At 36.4% G+C, this 21,014-nt stretch overlaps 1 protein-coding gene across 1 annotated transcript in view; it reads right to left on the reverse strand.

Annotated features, from left to right (window-relative positions):
* Positions 1-1,253: 1,253 nt before the first annotated feature.
* LOC139121388 (uncharacterized) overlaps positions 1,254-21,014 on the reverse strand; it is a 60,596-nt gene continuing 40,835 nt past the window's right edge. The window contains exons 9-18 of the mRNA XM_070686218.1: positions 20,492-20,569; positions 20,224-20,347; positions 19,197-19,424; positions 16,301-16,483; positions 11,577-11,758; positions 10,718-10,801; positions 8,866-9,080; positions 7,838-7,975; positions 7,044-7,278; positions 1,254-3,532 (exon numbers count right to left, since the gene is read on the reverse strand). Coding sequence (XP_070542319.1) covers positions 3,347-3,532; positions 7,044-7,278; positions 7,838-7,975; positions 8,866-9,080; positions 10,718-10,801; positions 11,577-11,758; positions 16,301-16,483; positions 19,197-19,424; positions 20,224-20,347; positions 20,492-20,569 — 1,653 coding nt within the window. The 3' untranslated portion in view covers positions 1,254-3,346. The remainder of the gene's footprint in view (positions 3,533-7,043; positions 7,279-7,837; positions 7,976-8,865; positions 9,081-10,717; positions 10,802-11,576; positions 11,759-16,300; positions 16,484-19,196; positions 19,425-20,223; positions 20,348-20,491; positions 20,570-21,014) is intronic.

The raw sequence follows: 21,014 nt of genomic DNA on the forward strand, positions 1-21,014 counted from the left end.
GCATACTAAATGCAGTCCATATACTGTAAACATACAAATCTGCCATGTGAAGTACCGGACCCGCTTTCGATTGAGACAGGCTGGGAAAGTTTTTTGTAGACTCATTTTCGTTACAGCCGGAAAAATTGACAGATATATAGACTCGTTGTCGATATAGCTTGGAGAGTTTAGATGTAGACTCGTTTTTGGTACAGAGTCAAAAGTATATACATATGTATGTATATATGTATTTTTGACTTGGGAAAGTTCACATTAAATATTCTCATTTTCGAAGCAAGATAGAAATTTCTTGAATAAATGAACATGGCTAATAATAATCGTCAAAATCGCGAAACGGCGAAATGGCGAAATAGCGAAATGACGAAATCAAGAAACTGAAAAAGAAATTCATAAATTAATAAAGAAATAAAGAAACTTAAATATATAGAATGAAATAAATCCGACAAACAGCAAAACAGACGGTCAATGCGATGTATTAATCACTTCTCTTGCTCCCATTTGTCCTGTTACTACAGCGACGATATGTGGGTAAGGGAAGAGGAGAAATCAAAGGGAGGGAGGGTCGGTGTTTTTCCAAATAACACTCCAAGTAAAGTAGTGACCCTCAAACAATGTTGGTATGAAAGAAATGACTCTCCCAAAAGTTCATGCGTAACAAACAGTGACCCCCTACGTGTACCAGTCTACATCAATAGTATTTAGACCCTTTCTCTTGCAGCCATCTGGGATTTTAACCTTAAAATTGGCCTAATTTGTATATAAATTGACCAATCAAAATTCTGTACATCAATTTTGTAGACCATGTGGCCAGGTTGCTACATTTCAACTATCAAGGTTTTTAGCCATGTTAAGTTTGAGAAGAGATAGAGCTGAAGTGTTATTTTTTCAGAATTTTCTATGACCTTTGACCTGCCATACACCTCTTCAGCTAAGCCATGGCTATATAATTTGTAATATCGCAACATTCAGCTATAGGGTACCCAACACTTTTGAAAAATTTGAAAACATATAAAGATCTAATTCTGCTAAATTTGTTTCAATCATGTTATCAACATAACATCTTTGTGGACTGTAAATGCACGCTTGCGCGATCGGTGTGATCAACCCACGCCTTCCGAGATGATGTGAAGATCGCCTAAGCTTCGTTTCATGTGCACCACTAGTGAACGTTTTTATCAGTTCTCATAACATTCCATTGACGAGCCTTTGTAAGTAAATTGATTTTTGTCGAAATAAATATACAAACACATTTTACATCTTCACGATGAAGCTATCACTTTTATTTGCCATTTGTTCCAATAACATAGTGATAAAATAATATCATGTCTTATCGATAAGAGCAGGCGAAATTCAGTTTTTCTTCAATGTCAGAGGAGATACCTATCAGAGCAGATACCTGTTCCACAAACGTGCGCAGGTTTGCACATACCTTTGTCATGTTTGCGTGTCATACTCACAGACGGCAGCCACAGAGGTTTTCTACAATCATTGGTTGTGCTTGTTTCATTTTTCTTGTTTTATCGATAGTTACTTTTTTGACATTCGTTAGCAAGTCTTTCTTAACTATTTAAAGGCACTGTCAAATTAATAAATAAATAAACACATCAGAAGACGGACATACAGCGACAATAGAGAACAAACAATAATTACAAAATAGCTATTTCTTTAAAAACTTGAGTAAATTTGCACATACAGCCGATGTCATCGACAAATAGAGCAATAAAGTTCATATACTTGATATTCCGAATGTCCTTCATAGAAAGACTGTAGTGATAAAGTGAAATGACCTATAATGGTTCAAAAAGACATCATTAATATTGTCGCGCTTTAAGTGTACATCTTTCCCTCGGAAAAGATAAAGACAAACATGTTGTTTAGAAGATGGCAACGTTTTGTATTCAGTGGTTTTATGCTGGCGAACGACGACTCATAAGGACATAGAGTTGACTACATCGCAGACGTTGCTTGGCACTATTCTCGTGCAACGACTTCATTTGAATTAAGGAAGGTATGAGATGCTTAGTATCCGATTAATTACAAATGTTGAATGATCTTAAAGTTTTATGATCCAGTGATTAAATTATACACAATAATATTTGACTCCCATAGGCAGAGGCTATTAATACAATGTGCGTTAAATGTGCTTAATATGTATTTCTTTTCAATTCTTTCTTACTCACGACATCAGCAATTCTCATAAAGGGCCAGTGGTTTTTTTATATGTCAACGGTAAGTTGTTGTTCTACTTCTCAAAGTATGTCGAAACACCCACATTTCAGCGTGTCAACACATCGTGTGTTCGTGTAAAGTGCACTGTTACTGTGTACATTCTAATCATAAATAGGACCAGAATTCACTTGTCAACAATAACGATGCAGTCTGCTCGTGTTCAGGCTGAGTTGACAGACTGAATGTTGTGTATATTTACACACTTTGTGGAATGCAACAAAAAAATTAGTTGATTTTAAAAAATGTGAAAAAATCACCAAAGGTACAGTTGCAGACCCTTTAAGATCTAATATTGATGTAAAAAGTCACACAGTGTTTCTTAACTGTTAAAACAGTTTCACATACTAAGTAAACGTCAGTTAATCATTAATTTCAAAGAAAGAACGAAAATTTACAAAGAAAAGAAAGACAAATCATTAATGTGTTCTATTTCACATAATCTTCGAAGCCCCTCTTAAATTTTGCTATAACATAAAATAGAACGTTTAAGTTTTGATCCTTCCTCGAGTCGGAACAGGATTGCCGTTCAATATTGGCATATCACGTGTGCATAGCAGTAGGGGCAAAGAATGTACAGGTATATTTGACATTACGTACTGAACAGGCAGAGCCTTTTAAGTTCATGTTGGAAGGTATTTAAATAACTTCGCTAGCAGAGCATGGAATGTCTCCATCTCCTGGTCTGTATCAGGCCTGACAGTGCTTTACTGAATACAACCATGTGATGCATTCATAGAGCTGAGGCAATACGAAGTTGTAATCAGTGTTGGATCTCAACAAAGAGAGCTGTACCAGACACGAAGCTTGAAGTCTGTGATGTTTTCACGCAAAGAACTGTGTGAAGTCGACATGGTATACATCGACTGGCAAGCATAAACTTTATCACAAACCTATGTACAAATCGCTTAATAACATGACCAAATGTCATTTTAGCACTTCACTCAGTCCTGTGTTACAGTTCTATCTTTGCTGATATCGTCCCGTTCTACACTTTATGACAAGGGTGCAAAGGGTTCGCTAGGCGAGTATTTGTATTTGTTGTAATATACTAATTCCATAAAAACTGTAAAGTAGCCATTCACAAAATCAGACCATTGTTGATCTTGAAGTAATTGCCCTACAGAAAGAAGCCCTCGTCATTATCACTCTCAGACATTGCCTCAAAGACGATCTCATCACTAAAATCTTCTATATCACTGTTTTTGGCCATGTAATCATCAAACGGTGCTGTAGAGGTACTCTCTCCTAAAGCACTCTCTTCGGTCGAGTAGTTGTTACTTCTCCTGTTTTTTATGACGACGTCCTGTGAAGAGAAATACGTTTCGTACTGATTGTGTTTTGACTGAGGACATTAAACGCTAAACACTTACCTTTTCCGCAATGTTCGTTGCGTTGTCCGGAATGACCGGGTGAAAGATATAGATTATAATGTCCAATCAGATCCTCTACTGTCATACTTTAAATTAGTTTTCATGTCCCTATCGTCAGCTATATTCATTTCGTTATTCGATTGGACCATGAAGAATATTTACCAATTAAAAGGAAGAGTGGGCTTGCCATCTGACATTTTAACCTTTGAAAAGTGTCGGCGAAGTGTCTGTACATGCTGACACGGATATTATTTGCATCTTCTTAAACAGAAACAGGCCCACGTTTAACGTTGCTTTATCGATCGCTTAGCATACCCGGTACACCCTAGCCACTTTTTTATGTGTATCCGGTACACAGGCATGGTTCGCTTTGCTCGCCAGAATTACAACCGACAAAATGCTCCCAGCGGAGTTACCCACAAGGCAGAGCGTTTTAGTGTTCACCAGTACTGCTCGTACGATAACTCACATAGTATAATTCCCTTAGAAAGCATATCATACTTCGTGTAAGGTTGATATAAATCGCCACTGAATTATTAATTCACTTTAGTGAAAACCTATCCTTTTAAATAGTGAAACAGCACGCAATATAATATGGATCATCCGTTAAAGCCATTGTGATCACAACATAACTCAAGTTTCTTTCCATAGACAGTGATGGTAAATGTTAACATCCTACACACTTTACCAAGCAATAGCAAAGGTAATTGATTTATATTAAATATGAAGTTTGTAATTTCCTCTAGAAACACCTAAGTATGTTCATATTTATGTCAGAAATAAAATATTCATTCTAAAATAACAACAAGAAAGAAAAACATAAAGCAAAGATCAAAACACGGAGGCGACATTGCTCTAGGCAGTAGGAAATGAGTTTATAGTGATTGTTGAGGTTGAGGGAAAATAAAACTATTTAGATTGCTTTGGCATTATCATCATCAACTCTGTGTTGAAAGTTCTAAAAACGAAGTTTTCGAGTCTGATTATTGTCATGTAGTCTGATTTTGATCTTTGATCCACTTTATCCATGAAATTATCGGAAGTGGGATTTTTTGTGAACTGTATGAATTAATGCAATATATAATATACAAGTTTTTGCACAAGCTTTCTTCAAGTAAACTTTCAACCATTCTCTTTTGAAGAATTGAAATCAGGGGTTCAATCACAGTACAGAATCTGGCAATATGGAATGTTAACAGCCCGTATTATTCTGAATGATTTCGCAAGAAACGGACATCATTTTGTTAAAGCTGGGCCACAGCTATTGGCTACTCTGGGCTGGAATACCATTGAGTCCAGACGTCGAGGCCATGTGTGTCACATGATGTTTAAATGTTTAAATTCTAATCAAGGGGACATTGTTCCACCATACTTAGAAACCCTTTTCGATTGTTATAAATCAACAAAACATTATCAGACAAGAAATTCTCACAGATTTATTCTTCCTTCTTATAGAACAACTACAGCGCGTAATTCCTTTATTTATCGTGCAATAAATTATTTTAACAATTTACCTGCTGTTTTTCACGATATCACCTCTGTACGCCAATTTAAACAAATGCTTAAGAAATATCCTCCAGTGTGATTATGTGTAGGTTTTGCAGTATTGTATACATTTGGTATATTGCTGTATTTTTGTTGCCACGTGATTTTTACTTTGCCTATCTTGTTATATATATTGCTTTTTATTCCCTTTAGTGTTATTTAAGTTTTATTCATTACAATGTTTTATTTTATTTTATACTGGTCCTCCCTGGAAATCAGTACATTTTTTGACTGAGGGAGCTAACCAGTATAAAGATGAATAAATAAATAAATAAATAATAAAAAACAGAATACCACAAATATACTGATGCCTAAAATATAAAATTGCCGCTATTCCTGTTTAAAGTACTGGTACGGCTTGACAACTTTCCATTTTCAAAATAGTAATACGTTGAAGGGTTTAATTACTCCAAAAGCTTCAAGATGAGCCCCACAACGGTGGTAGATAAGAAAAAGTTTTGTAAAAATTTAAGAGTTCGAATATCTGTCCCCGAAGCCCACTCCACTTAAAATGTTTGTCTTTTGAACACAAAGGAAGTATATCATATAGGGCTAATCCCTTGGTGTCGCGCCAGGGGTTAACATTAGAAATTTTATTTGTATTGATTCATGGTTAGCAACAGTAAAGCTATTTTAAAATTAAATCCCAGCATTCTTTGTGTATGTCCTCGTTCATATGCTCGACAGTTCTCTTTTTCTATTTTTTAGTCGTGATAGTAACGATATTTTGTATCAGTATCAGTGACAAGGTGGATAATGGTGAGCGCAGCGAAAGCCGCTCAAACGTGTGTAAAAGAGTGCACTTCCGGTTGTTTACATGAAGGCGACCAATTTGTCTACTTTTAAACGGATTACGTGAAATTAGAGATGTCATCTACCACAAATCCTACTCCACAATGTGTTTTCCGACAAAAGAATCTCTCTGTTCCAAAGAAAGTGAGAAATTTATTTCAAAATGATCATTTTCGATCACTGAAAGCCAAAGTCGGTTAGCGCTGTGCTCCCCCATTTTGAAACATGCCAACTCTCGCGACAACGAACGGTCAACTCACGCGGGAATTAAAAATCGTGTGCTCGAGAGCTACCAACGGGAATGACAAGTATTTGTTTTGCATCAGACGGCCTCTCTTTCCGGCCCTGTGACAATAAACTAATCGGGATCATGTAATATACCTGTTTTAAATGATTTTCGTTGACGGACTTTGCATTTCCATGTTAAACTGCGTTAATTGTCTATGATTGTTATTCTATCAAACAATTGACGGCAATTCAAGCTGAATGACAAAAATATGTAGCGAACACAGAAATTAGCATGCTATTGCCTGAAAATATCAATGACGATATACCCTACGCTGAGCTCGCTCTCAGGTCAGACCTTTTACATATTAATAATACTCATTACAGAGATATATTCCATTAATGGCAAGTTATAAAATAATACTTTGCAAGTTTCGTATTTGTTTATTTACGAGCACTAAAAAAACATGGCGGTGCCCATGAATTTAGTCGGGTACACTTCCGGTTACTCGCATAGTATATTGTGAACCTGCGCATGCCTAGTCAGTAAGCCGCTAGCGCGACTATTATTTTGCCTTCCATTATATTCGCAAGTGTCATATTACGATTCAGTAGAAGGCAACAAAGTGGGTAGTGTAGAGTCAGCACATTCTCATTGACTTGTATGTATGATTCCAAGACATTGTCATCGCAATATATTGTAATATTCTCGAAAACCTTCAGAAAAGACTCGATGAAACAAGCCATTTTAAAAGATCTGTTCAGAAAATGGCGTCATCATGCTATTTTTTTGATAAAATGACAAGACATCAATTGGTGATTTTGCTAAAACATCGTGCGAACAAAGCATACATCTTGTGCAGGCGATGTACGATAACTTACCCCAGTGTCGCGTTTCTTTGAACTTGAGCCGACGCTCTCCTGGGTTGTTCCCACTTCTTGGACATTCTGTATGAGTGGCATGTCTTCAGGGCTACGTGGAGACACAGGTTCAGGTCGAGGTTCATTTAGGTAGTCTGCAAATTGGCTCAATAGTCGATCAAAATCCTTTAGTAGCACATTGAATGTAGGCCTGTCTTCAGGGTTTTCCAGCCAACAACGCTTCATTATCGCATACCTTTGCATGGAAAACAAAAACATATAACGAATAATATGTTTTCAGGACGAGGAATTTAGTTTAATGTGAAACAAAAGATCAAATTTGACCAGAGCGATGTTCTTCGAGTGGTCTTGTTAACAAGACTACAAATATGGTCCTTTTGACAAAATGTGTGTTGTTTCTTTTGTCACATGCGGTGATTTTGTCCCCATTCTTTTAGTTGACATACCCTCTGTGATGTGTAACCAGCATTATTGTTGTTGAGAAATGAATGAAGTCGGAACGGAATTCGTCTTTCAACAATATTGTATGTCACAAATACATTCAGCTGAGACAAATTGAATACCATCTTGAAGTATTTTAGATTTTGAAGCAAGTTACATATCATAGAGAGTCTCAGAAGCCCGAGATGTTGTTGTCTATACAAAGAATTGCACGAAAAGAGTACAGAGTAACTTTTAACGTTACTAACTCCAAACCAGATTAATAAATCAATGTCATAATCATCATCATCGCAATTCTAATCAAAGGTGGTATAAAATAAAAAATCCAAGCAACAGACGGATAAATGACGTACATGGACTGTGGGCAGTCATCTGGTCTGGCCATCCTATACCCTTCCTTCACGGCCTTCACGACTTTAGCCGCTGACATTCCCGGATACGGAGTTTCTCCGTGTGTAGCGATTTCATACAACACTATGCCGAAAGACCATCTAGATGCAAGCAAAATATAAATCACAAAAATGAAGCAAACAAACAAAAGAATGAAAAGAAACAAGGATATCGGGGAAAAAACAAAATTAATTTCAGTGAAAAATTGCATGATGTACTTATTACAAAAGTGTTGCCTTACGAAAACACAAAACTTATTTCCTTTAGATTATATACTTTAATTTGTATAATTGTAAAACGTATTTTACTTGTCTAGCTATGACTGTTGTGGCTGCTGTTATTCGAGGCACATTTGGACTATAAACAGATTAACTGGTCTTACAAGCTGTCTTAACCCGATTGTTCGGCGACATTGATTCCGTGTTGATAGATTTTATACAATTTTGCGATAAAGAAATTATTGACGTTGCGAGATGTACTAGACGAAATTCTGTGTTTGCAAAAACATTTATCATTATTGCTATACTATTGCCGATAGGAAGCAAAGGCGATGAGCCACGTGAAAAAATTACAAATCTGCGAGCAATCGGTCCATAGACTACTTCTATCGAACCCCCTTTATGCATTGACTACCCCTTTTTGTATTATTATACCGGGTTTCTGTAGAGCGCTTTATTACTGATTGGTTCAGTGTAAAAAAAGCAAGAACACTTGAGGTTACTCTGTAAGATTCTGACTAATAGTATGTATTACGTATAATCATGAAAAAGGCTTAATATTTGATATAAGACTTTTATAGTAAAGAACCCATTCAGGCTTGACGGAGACAACATACATGCAGTGAACCACTTTTGCTGGTACAAAAGCCCTTAGAGGACTATGTTGGATCTTTAAGACAACGAACACTATAGACGTTTTGGAGGAAATTTGCACTTTGCTTCAGATGAAACATGGTAACTCTTTGAGATACGTGTGTATTCGCAAAACTTACACATCACTTTGTATTGTACATAACCCTTTCAGGTTTGTTTCTAAGCTGACCCACTTCGCTGCTCGCATTCGACTTGCCGGCAAAGCAGTCCATCCTTGTAGGTATACGTCATTAGCAAGTCCAAAGTCAGAAATTTTAATTAGCAGGTCTTCTCCAACAAGTACATTCCTTGCTGCCAAATCTCCATGCACGTATTTGTTCTGTGCCAAGAATTCCTATGGGTAGAAATCAGAGCGACAAAAGTACTCCTTCTGAAATGTTCTGTTACTTGTCCACTAAAATTGAAAGGGACAACATACTTTAAGTTAGTATGCGCCTCGAAAGAGAAAGACTTAACTTTTGCTCAAACTTTCCTTAATGAAATTTTCAGCTATTCTCACACTAAATCAAGAATAAAATCAGGGGTCTACTTGCAAAATTTGATACCAGAGAAATAAATTAACGAACATATCGATATTTGAAATTCAATATTGCTGTCATTCTTGTTTTGACTCTATGGGAAGAATGAAAATTTTCGATATCGAAAAACTAAGACGGTATTTTTTTTTTACACCAAGAGCTTTAACCACGTATGAATTTTAAATGCTCACATTAGCGTTTGTCTGCGAATTTAAACTTTTGCCACATGTTTGCAACTTCAATAAAAGTGTTATTATAAACATCATGAACAATATTCAAAACAGATTAATTCTAAAGGTCGTTAAAGTATATAAATATGTAATAAGCTGAAATAATAATACTAAATTTCTCTGCCTGCTGTCATTGTATCACCACTTTATATAGCAAGTGTAATTGCCTTTGGTCAAGTCCTTCAAGCTATGTATGCCAATCTGTGAAGGCTCATTAGATATCCAAATTTTAAGTTAGCTCACATGAAAATGCAAAATATATTTCACTTATACAATGTAATTGTCTCATCGATATACCTAGCAAGTTTTATATAATTTTTTATAGTCCTTCAAGTCTTATATCCCTAATTGGGAAATTTAGTTAAATATGCAAATTAATTACTTGCTGATGCAAAACTGCTAAGCAACTTTCATTAATATTTTATCATATTTCTTCAATGTACAATGTTTCTTTCTCTCGTGATTTTACAGATGTAACAATAGTATAATAAATGTCCAACCCCACAAAAACCATGATGGTGTGGGCACTGTGATAAAAAACTTTCGTATGATATAGACAGTCATGCAATCTGTCTATTATTTTCGCCTTCAATCATGAGAAAGTGTTGTTACCGATTTTGAAAGAGTCCGACAATACTGCAGATTGTAAAAAATGACAAATGAAGTTAAAATATAATATGTCTGGTTGTGATGAAATTATGACACTTTTAGTCACATTGAACATGGAAAAACCTTTACGGTCATGGGCCATGAGGAGTATGTAACTATGCAAGGTTTGGCGACTTCTTGGTGTGCACAAAGCAGGCTGCCACCGAATTTAGGTAACGGCTATTCTCATTTGTTTATCGCATTGTGAGGAACGGAAACTATTAGATTTCACAGGCGCCAACGGTTTATCTATACTATTGATACCCTGTCTAGCCTGTTTCGGTTTCGGTTTGTGTTCGATATTGTATGAGGGAATGCCCTTGGGTAGCCAACAGTGTCGGGGTGAAGATTGTCAGTGATTGGTCCAGATCAATTCTTGATGTTGCAATATGATTGGCCAATTTCTTAAAGTTACATGGTGATTGGTCCATTTCTTGAGTTGCATATTTTACCAAACTCTGACTTCGTTTGGCAGGTGCCATTCAACAAACCAGCAAGCGGTCGCGGCATGCATCTAACAATTGCTCCTCCATCATCAACCCTCACACTTCCATGATCGATCTCGAACAACTTACCATTCCACGAGCTATCTGCCTGGCAATCTGATAGTAGCCCGTCTCTGTCAAGCTGTAGATAGGATCGTCATTTTGGTATCTTGGCTAGAACAATAGAATGAATAATGTCAATTTTGTCTTTAAGATAAGATGAGATATGATGTGATAAAAATCAGGGAACGCAACCTATGGTGATACTTGTAGTGTTTTTTTCTAGGACAACTTATGAATGCATAGCCCCATGGAGGCGCTGTCAAATGAATAGGGTACCCATTCATGATGTCATTCTGAAAATCACGGATCGTCATCACGGTCCGTAGAAACAACTTTTTCTGAACGTTGGTCTTTGAAATACCCTAGAAATCTGGTAAATAATCTTGTTAGATGTACAGCAATGCCAGTGCTAAAGTGGAAATGAGACTTTTTAAAATAATGACGTCATCATACACGCTATTCTTTCCGAAAGGGACCATGTTGCGTAAGACTGCAATGAAGGTTAGCTTGTATAGACAAAGACACTATACTGCATTTTTGTATTGAAACAATCTCTTTACTCTATACAGCATTGGCTTTAAATTTATCATCCGTCTCCTAAAGTTTGTGAATTAGGGAGTGATTTTGGTCTAATTTCTCACATATATCTCAAAATACGCTTGGTTTTTGTTGAATAATCCAAGAGAAGAGGTGTTTTGAAATTTTACAGAAGTCATGGGTACTCAGTCATTCTGTGAGTGCCATCACAAGGATACGTTTAAGTTAGCTAAAAAAAAGAGTTTCCTTAAAATTGATGGGCTAGCAATGACAGTACACGATACAAATCTAATATTTCCTATACATGACAATTGAAGTCTGCAAATAACCACAGATAGCAGATATATACCTCTTTTGTTCGCCACAGGAAATGCAGTAAATCGCCGTACTTCATGTACTCCGTTATTAAGAAATACGGTTCCTCCAAAGTACAGCATCCGAGGATACCTAAAATATTGGCATGTTTTCCAATTTCTTGTAAAGTTGTAATTTCACGGAGAATTTCATCCTTTTCAACTGCAGTTGCATTGTCTGACGAAAAAAGTAGAAAATAATTTTACTTAAGAAACCACGTGATTACACAAACTTCAATTCATTGAGCGCATTTAGAGATGTTGTTGCGGACTTCATGAAAAGGGGTGCCGAGTAATATCTATTTGTCAACTTTAATGCATCTACTTGCTAAATATCCGAATCACAGTTATTTCGATAGTGTATTTACATTGTTTATATTGAAAATGATGAGTAATTTGGCGTATATTATACAGAAAACACTGACGTGAGCAGCCAAGTTGCCCTTAAGGCTATTCGAAAGATAGTTTTGGCTCAGTTCAGGGTTGCAGCTTGCCATCTGCTATCATCAAACTTGCCCTGGAGCGAGCCACCTGCAAATATTGTAGCTTGCAACTCTTTGACTAAAAGTGTCACATTTAACTACATCGATTATTAATTTTCACTAATGACAAGAGCATCTTACTAGTACAGCGCTTAATGAATCATGGGCGTCATAGCACAATAAAGTCGCACTGAACTTTTTCAGTGTGCAGAACGAACGTGACGCCCTCAACGAGCAACCAGTTTTGAAAAAAAATACTCCGTTTATGTCTTTTTAAAACACCAAGTATGGCGTGAGCAGTATAGCATGAAGATGATCTGCAGTCACGATCGCCGAACGACCTACTTTTTCTGCCGCACATGTTCTCAACATATCTACTCTTTCCGTTGTCTTGTTGGTTCGCTGACCAGACGCGAGATAAGGTAGAGCTCAAAGGCGGAGCCTCCCTTTAAAAGGGCGCGAAACTATTGCGGCGTTCATTATTTAAAGTGGACACCAAACAGGCAGTACGCGGGCACACGCTCCAGAAAATGCCTCTTTTTAGTTTTTTCCGGCCGTAAAAAACGCAGACAGACTGCCAAGCGGTCAGCGCGAAGCTGCTGCCGATCGAACTCTGTGGTTACACTCAAACTCTAACGCGAGTCGAAGACAATTTTTTAGAAAATTCGAGCGTTGGTGGTGGGGAATCAATGACCGTGGGCAATTTGCACCGACCGTCAATCAAACGCTTGTGTAAACTCTGTTTGCAGGATAAGCAAAAGGTAAAAAAAGGTGGAGATCAATTTTTGTAATTAATGTTATAGAAATCAAACATCGTACTGGCAAGGTATTTGACTAAGAGGAGAACTCCACTAATGCGAAAAACTGGGATTGAAAATTGCGACAATAAAGCTCCTATACAAACGAACAGTGCATGCAGTGATCAGCTTCATTTTGGCCATGGGCGGCACATGCGGCATACGCAACCCTTGGTCTATGATGTTATTCAAATAACCACTGAACGAGCCTAACCAGCAGACGATAGTTTATGATTACTGACTACGCATGCGCAGATTCATAATATACCATGCGAGTGAAGTGTGCGAGTAACCTGGAAGTGTACCCGTGACTTACATGGGCGCCGCCATGTTTTTTTAAGTGCTCGTAAATAAACAAATTGGAAACGTGCAAAATATTATTTTATAACATGCCATTAATAAAATGTATCTCTTTTATCAGCCAGTAAGTATTATTATCCACCTTGTGACTAATACAAAATATCGTTACTATCACGCCTAAAAAATGGAAAAGAGAGAAAACTGTCGTGCATATGAACGAGGGCATACGCAAAGAATGCTGGGATTGAATTTTAGAAAGCGCCCCCTGTGTCAATAACTAGATGCAAAATTGCCAATTTTTATACGGAAGGCCATAGTTTTCAGCTTGTAAGTGGAAGTTGGGCAGTGCATTACAATGGTAACGATAACGATGGCACAATACATCCCTTGTTAAAAACAATAGGTTATCATGGTAAAAAAATTTTCCAACATTTTTACACATAGAAAATCTATACCTGCAGGGTCTGACATAGTGTACGTGAAGTGTTTCATCGGAGGGTAAACTTGGCATAGATGTCGTACAAACGTATAAAGCGAGTAACAATTCATTCCATTTTATCAAGAATCAATACAAATAACATTTCTAATTTTAACCCCTAGCGGGACACCAAGGGCTGAGCCCTATATAATATTATCATATAGGGTTCAGCACCAGGGGTTAAGATTAGAAATTTTATTTGTATTGATTAATGATTAGTACTAGTATAGGATAAAATATAATTAATTGTTACTTGCTGTGTACGTTTGTATGACCAGTATGCCCAGTTTCCCTCTATTGACAACAGTTCACACGCTTACACAATGTCAGACTCTGCAGGTGCAGATTTTCTGTTAAAGGTGTAAAAATGTTTGACATTGGCAATTTTTACCAGGATAACAACCTATTGTGTTTAACAAGGAACGTATTATCCCATCATTTTCGTTACAATAGTAACTGCACTGCCCAACTTACAATTGCAAGCTGAAAAATAGCGTTTCGTCTAAAAACTGGCAATTTTTGCATCTAGTTATTGACACAGAGGGCGCTTTATTAATTTTTTTAAGCGTGGCAGTAACGGTATTTTGTATCAGTGAAAAAGTGGATAATAATGCTTACAGGATAACACAGCGAATTTTGCTAAAATCACTTTTTTGGAAATAATAATTTAATTTTAATTAATTTGTTAACCCAAGATTAAAAATTGGTTGATTATACCTTTAAGCTTGTCAAGCAGTATTAAGTTGCATGATAAAGAGGTGTTAACTTATGCAGATGTATGCAAATCACTCGATTTTCTGGCTTCTCTTTTCTCCCAATTCCAAGATTTCCAAAGAATTTAACTCCGCTTTCGCTTGGTCAAAATTTCTGAAATTTTCATACTATGTTCTTTAACTACTAAGCTTATATAACAAAACTACTATTTTGTTTGGCAATACAATTCTTATATTTTGAATAAGAGGCATTTTGATATTCTAAAAATGTTTTGGAATCACTTTTTTGAGTGTCGGTCTTTCAACCCCTGCCATTTTAGAATGACGATAGATAATGGAAAGTAAAATAATCGTTGTCTTCTACATATACTCTTGTTTTAAATAAAATATTACATTTCAGAAAATAACATCAAGTTTCTGACTTAAATTAATTTTTATCATTAATACCAAATCGAGATTTTTACCTGAAATATACACTTCCTTCGAGTAAGTTGTTGCTACCATAGTAACTTTAGATTGTCTGCTTTTTGAAAATATATTTTAAGAGGGGGTTTCCTTGTCACCTCAGACACAGAGAACATATAGACCGATCTATCTTTCTCTATGCCTCAGATTATAAAAAAAATATGTTGGCGAAATTCAGCTATATCTTAATCTTATGTTTATTAGGTACATTAGCCTGCTTAAAGGTTTCAATTTTGCTACATTTACAATGGAAAGAGAAAATCTAACCAATCACAGATTTTAAGCGGGTGGCCGCTTTTTAAAATAGCGCCCTCATATGGGCATTTTGAATGCCAAGGAACGTCCCTTTGACCATATATGGGCATATTTAGATTACAGGTGATTGTATGTATACCTTTAACGTACGTACGAATAAGCTGACCGAACGCGGACGCGCGCGTAAGTGACGACATGGGAAGAAAAACGAAGTATATAATTTTAGAATTTTCGAACGTCACTTTTACAAACGTGCTATTTGCAAATAGGGGTTTGGGTGGGGGCCATGCACAGTCTCGGCTTCATTTTGCTATGACGCCCGCGGATGAACACTTGCTACCAAAAGCCATAGATATGACAAACACAGCTCACCTTAACAATTTCAAATTGAATATATTCCGTGATTAATTCTATCAAGAACAGCTACGTTGTCGCAAGTTAAAATGTATATTGCTATCATTTCATTTTAATGTTAAGAGGCTAAACAAGGTTGAATTAACACCAGAATTTTTAATTCAATCCGTCAAAGACAACCTATTAATTTCTCTAATTGAAAAGTAGTGATATTTCACTCCATCAGAGCGTATCGTGAACTTCCTCGTTCCAAATAGGACTCTTTATCATTTCAATTTATCATTGTTTGTTTTTATCTCTCGTCTCTTTGCACTAAAGATTAAAGCAGGTTTAAAATTCATCTTTTACATTGAATAGAAAATGTGTTCATCAGCGTATCGTTTTTCTATGGAAATTGTCTGTTTACTTTCATATTCATATTTTTTAGCCATCGTTCGTAAAGTAAAATGGCACCTATTTATAAGTAATTAGTGCCAATAATTGCGAAGGGGTATTGGTTATTAGCTGCGTGGTGTGCTTTTCCGATTAAATTTTAAGTATTAAAGTTTCACGGAACAACTGTGAGGAGAACGTACAAGACCATACTTGCCCTAAGTTTGTGGGCTTATAATATCAAAAGACAGTAAATTAAAGGAATTGACTTCAGCAGAGTGTCGCGTTGTTGATGGTGAAGGTGATAGCGAAATTAAAGTAATGTAAATTTGGCAGACTATCGCGTAGATGGTGCGGTGAACGCGAAGCCAATACGCTCTGCGTGACTGTAGCTACCGCACGTATGCACGAAGAAAGCCAAGCGACGAGTGGGCTTGTCTATTTTAAGACATTAATATTCGATGTGCATATAGACATATCGAGATTTGAAAGGCACGCTTTTACCTTTCAACATCTTGACGGCCACGGTCATTGTCTTCTTATCTTCTCCAATACCTTCAGCTGTCGCCTTGCAGACAATTCCAAAGTTGCCTCTTCCAAGTTCGTTTTGAATATGCAAATTACTCCTTGGAATCTCTTGTTTGGCTATTAAACCTCTACTCAGTGTGTTTGTTTCAACACAAGGCCCTGCAGAATGAAATGATTAACAAGTAAGATCGCACGGAGACGACGTGACATAAATGCATCAAAGTAAGATCTTGTGGTGGTCGCATAAGGAATACAACACTTGAGGGCAGAAATCACGATATATTTGTCTATGGCAGAGTTGTGAGATGATTACGTAAAAAGCGATTGTTATGATTCCCCAGCTTTGGATTAAGGTAGTCTGCGCCCCGGAAATGGAAGACTCAAACTTTTGCTCAAAGGTCTCTTACCTAAACTTTCAACCGTTCACTCTTTCAAAGTCTACATAAAATTCGGGGGGGGGGGGGGGGGGTGGTAACCTTGCAATCTTTGGTAACAGAGAAACAAATATCCCATTATTTACCGATATTTTAAATTCAAAATGGCTACCATCCCTTTGTTATCTCTAAGGGGGAAACAAAGTTCCTGATTTTCATTAAACTAGGCCAGCGAATACTTTATTTACTCCGTAAGCTTCAAATGAGCCAAGAGCCAGTAAGCCAAAAGAAAATTGTAAAAAATTGAGAGTCTGACTATCTGTTCCCGCGGCGCATTCTATCTTATTAAAGGTAGAATGCCAGAGATGTGATTTATCCAATCCAAGGACTCGAAATCATGCATTAGTCAGCTGGATACACCGATGATTTGTTGGTTCTACAGTACTCAATATCGCATTTCCTGAGATTGAGAATCTGTGGCCCTAGTACAGAACCGTTGAAAAGAAACAATAAATGGACCTCAATGTAAGGTGCACATTATCCGTTATCATGACATTCTGTATGATAAACACGAAATCAGTTCCGAGTCGACAGGGATGTGGTTTATTTTCAACGAGGCAATTCTAGGATTGACAAGGTGTGGCACCTTTGTTTTCAGTTTTGAAGAACACAGTTAGTAGTTTTGTAGTGTTGCCGATGACATGCAAAAATTTACTGATGACATAAGTCCGATCTTCTTCGGATCTCTAAAATAAAATTATATTCCTTACCCCATTGATTGGTTGAATTATACACGTGTTTATTTATTCATATTTTCATTCATTTAAACATTTGACTTTTGCCCTGTTCCTTTGCATTCAGGTTTCGACTTTGTCACAGAAAATAATCAAGTTCATGTTGAAGCTCTTGGAATAATAAAATTTTCATTTATCGCGAAAATTGAACATTTTATTTTTTCCGATAAAATTGCACTGCAGACACGTTGACTTCACCTTATGAAGCACGAATTGTAATAATATTGTCTATGATGAATGGCGTATTTGTGCATAAGATTCAGTGGATATCACGGCACTGGAGTGTCGTGATACTAACGATAATCTGTGAATGATCTTGCGATGTTCGTGAAACTTCCCCTTTCAAACAAAAGAAATTACAGTATTTAAAGCTCGACGGACGTAGACAAATGCAAAAATCATTTGTCACGAGCAGTGAAAGCTATACAGTACGTTACAATCACCTATCTCTGATGTTATCTGCTAAATACAGAGAAAATATGCTCCCTGTTTCAATTCGCAAAGCAGTTAACAAACGGCAAATTTGGAAAGTTGTCTGCGTTCTCCATCACACAACAGTAGCTTTCCCGGAGTACAGTGTCCCTAATGTGTCTTACAGCAGTGCTGTCTTAAATAACAGACATCGCCTATGATATTGTCTTTCAAATTTGACCACCTTTCTTTGCTACTGTTTTGACTCTATTGTGTCATGGTGTTTGCTTGTATTGTGTCATGGTGTTTGCTTGGTTACTTAGTGTGCTTGCATTTCGTGAACATGAATATGTACAATTATCAAGTTAGTAAAATGTGGATTATCAATATGTGTGATTAATGGTTATATTTGATTAGGACTTTGTTAATAATAATAATAATAATAATAATAATAATAATAATAATGATAATAATAATAAATTTTATTTGTTCACATGGCGTCCAGATTAACATAAATCAGTGAAGTGCAATACACAGTAGAACAATATGACACTTCTGACTCCCTGTTTCATAACGAACGAAGTAAAAATCGATACAAAACATAAAATTAGAATTAGAATGTCGCGATGACCTTTCTGTTGTTAAAATTCCTTCATGGTTCATGATTATCTTTTAAAGTACCATTTACCGTCCACCTCAACGCTACTTAGAGTTACTCTTACTTATCCTATTTCTAAAGTCGATAAAAAGTTCTCACGTAAATGAATAAAATTATATACTGTCGAAATGTCGTAACAACCTAACTTCGCGTCAAAATGTTGTAACGACTATGTATAAATGGAATAAAAAACACTTAATTGTTGAGAATTGTGCAGTTATGCATAAATTCAGAATCAGTGACAAACCGACCACGGTTATTGTATTGTTTGAACGAGTTTCTGTAATATGACTTATCTGACACTGTCTCTTTAAGCCAGTTACATTGTCTGAAGATAAAATCCTAAAATGTTACCTGCATGTAGCCTTGTGGTTATTTCAAGTTGGTAGATTTCAAAGAAACGTACTACTTAGCCCAGGATCTCACACCGTTCACTTACGGAGATATTCAATTCTAAAGTGCAGTGAAATAACCACCACGCCACTGTTTTGCATGATTATTGCCCGCTAGAAAATATTTGGCAGTCAATTTTCGGAACCTTTATGCTACAACCAACAATATTTTCCAAACCCAAAAATAATGGTATTGTTAATTGAAGTTACCAGTATCATAATATCATTATTAGTGTTTCACACCTATCATCATCTCGTCAAATTCCTCGGCATGACACTCAGTAGTACTGGTGCTGTGCCGCTTGCGATTTCTTCTCACAAGTAGAACAACGATCAACACTATCAGCAATACACCAATGGCAACACACACGCCAATAAGAGAGAAATTCAACGAGTTTCCCGTATTTGGCGAAAATTGGTCTTCCGTGGTTGCCGTTACGCTTCCAGCGTTTTCAGTCGTAAACCACTTTTCTGAGAATAAAATAATAGTTAAAACCTTCTTATTAAGCATGATGCTTGGACAAAAGAATGCAACACATTTGTGATACCCCGAGGGACTGTGACAGCAAAAAAGCAAACAAAAACCCCCACAAAAACAAATGGAATTGATCGAGGTTTAAAGGTCCAGTAATAGTACCTTTTAATTTACAGTCATCGTTGAGTGCAAGTAAATTTTGGTCTGGACTAGAATTCAAATGTAAACAATAAGGGTGCATTTTATGCAATAGATGCTGTGCTGACAGGCTGAATAGTGAGTGTTTCAACAAGTTTTGGGAGTGAAATAAGACTTTGCAATTGACATACAATGCACTTGGACGATTTCTTTGTCTCTCTTGTGCAACTTTGATGGTGAAATTTAATGAAATAACTTTCACATAACGAGAGACGTCAAACTTTCACATAACGAGCGATGTACGTATGTATGTATGTATGTATGTATGTATGTATGTATGTATGTGTATGTATGTATGTATGTATGTATGTATGTATGTATGTATGTATGTATGTATGTATGTATGTATGTATGTATGTGTAGTGTGTGTGTGTGTGTGTGTTGTGTGTATGTATGTATGTATGTATGTATGTATGTATGTATGTATGTATGTTTGTATTTATGTATGTATCTACCTATGGATCTATCATAGTATGTATCCATCTATTTGTGTAATGTATAGATGCATGTTTCTATGTATCTGTGTATCTATGTTTTCAGCGAAATCTGAATCTTACATCTTGAATTAATCTTAATTTTTAGTCTCACAGACCATACCTTCATCTAGATAAGTCGAGTCTACAGCAACGGTCGTAGGAACGATTGGTTCGAGAGTTAACAGCAACTGGCTGGCTGGTCCAAGCTGACTTTGGTTGTGACTATTTCTGACGACTGGAACAACCTATCGTACATAAATATTGTGAGAACTGTGATTAGATTTACACTCTATTCACATTGACTATATGTTCAGTATCAATGTTGTTGACAGACTTGCAATGAAAGAAACTAGATGCTCACATGGAGCTGAACTCAGTACTGTACTTACCAGTATCTCATACTTGTCAAACATGACGACATCGGGCTCGTGTGTCATTATAGAAACCTTTTGGCGCAGTGAGAATGTCTGTTACGTAATAAAACAAAGTATATAATGTCACAGTATTGAATAACCAAAACCGTTACATGTAAATTATTAGCTAGTTGAACAACTCATTAACACGAAAATCAAAGTTTTGCTATGTACAGTTTTATCACAGTCTTCCCCTGTAGTGTAATATGCGATTAAAGTTATAATGAGCCTCGAAAGTGAAAGACTTAAACTTCGTATCAAACTTTCCTCAATGAACCTTTCAACCATACTCTATCACGGATAACCAAACATGAACTGAAAATGCTCAAGTGTTTCAGTATATATTGCAGTTGTTCGTAAATGTAAACTTTTGCCACATATTTATACAACTCCATTGAAAGTGTTATGATCGACATCATAAACAATATTCACCACGGATTAATTACAAAAGTCATTAAGTGTAAAAATATGTAATTAGCTGAAATAGAAATACTAAATT

The sequence above is a fragment of the Ptychodera flava genome, chromosome 21 (assembly GCF_041260155.1).
Source record: "Ptychodera flava strain L36383 chromosome 21, AS_Pfla_20210202, whole genome shotgun sequence".
Lineage (NCBI taxonomy): Eukaryota > Metazoa > Hemichordata > Enteropneusta > Ptychoderidae > Ptychodera > Ptychodera flava.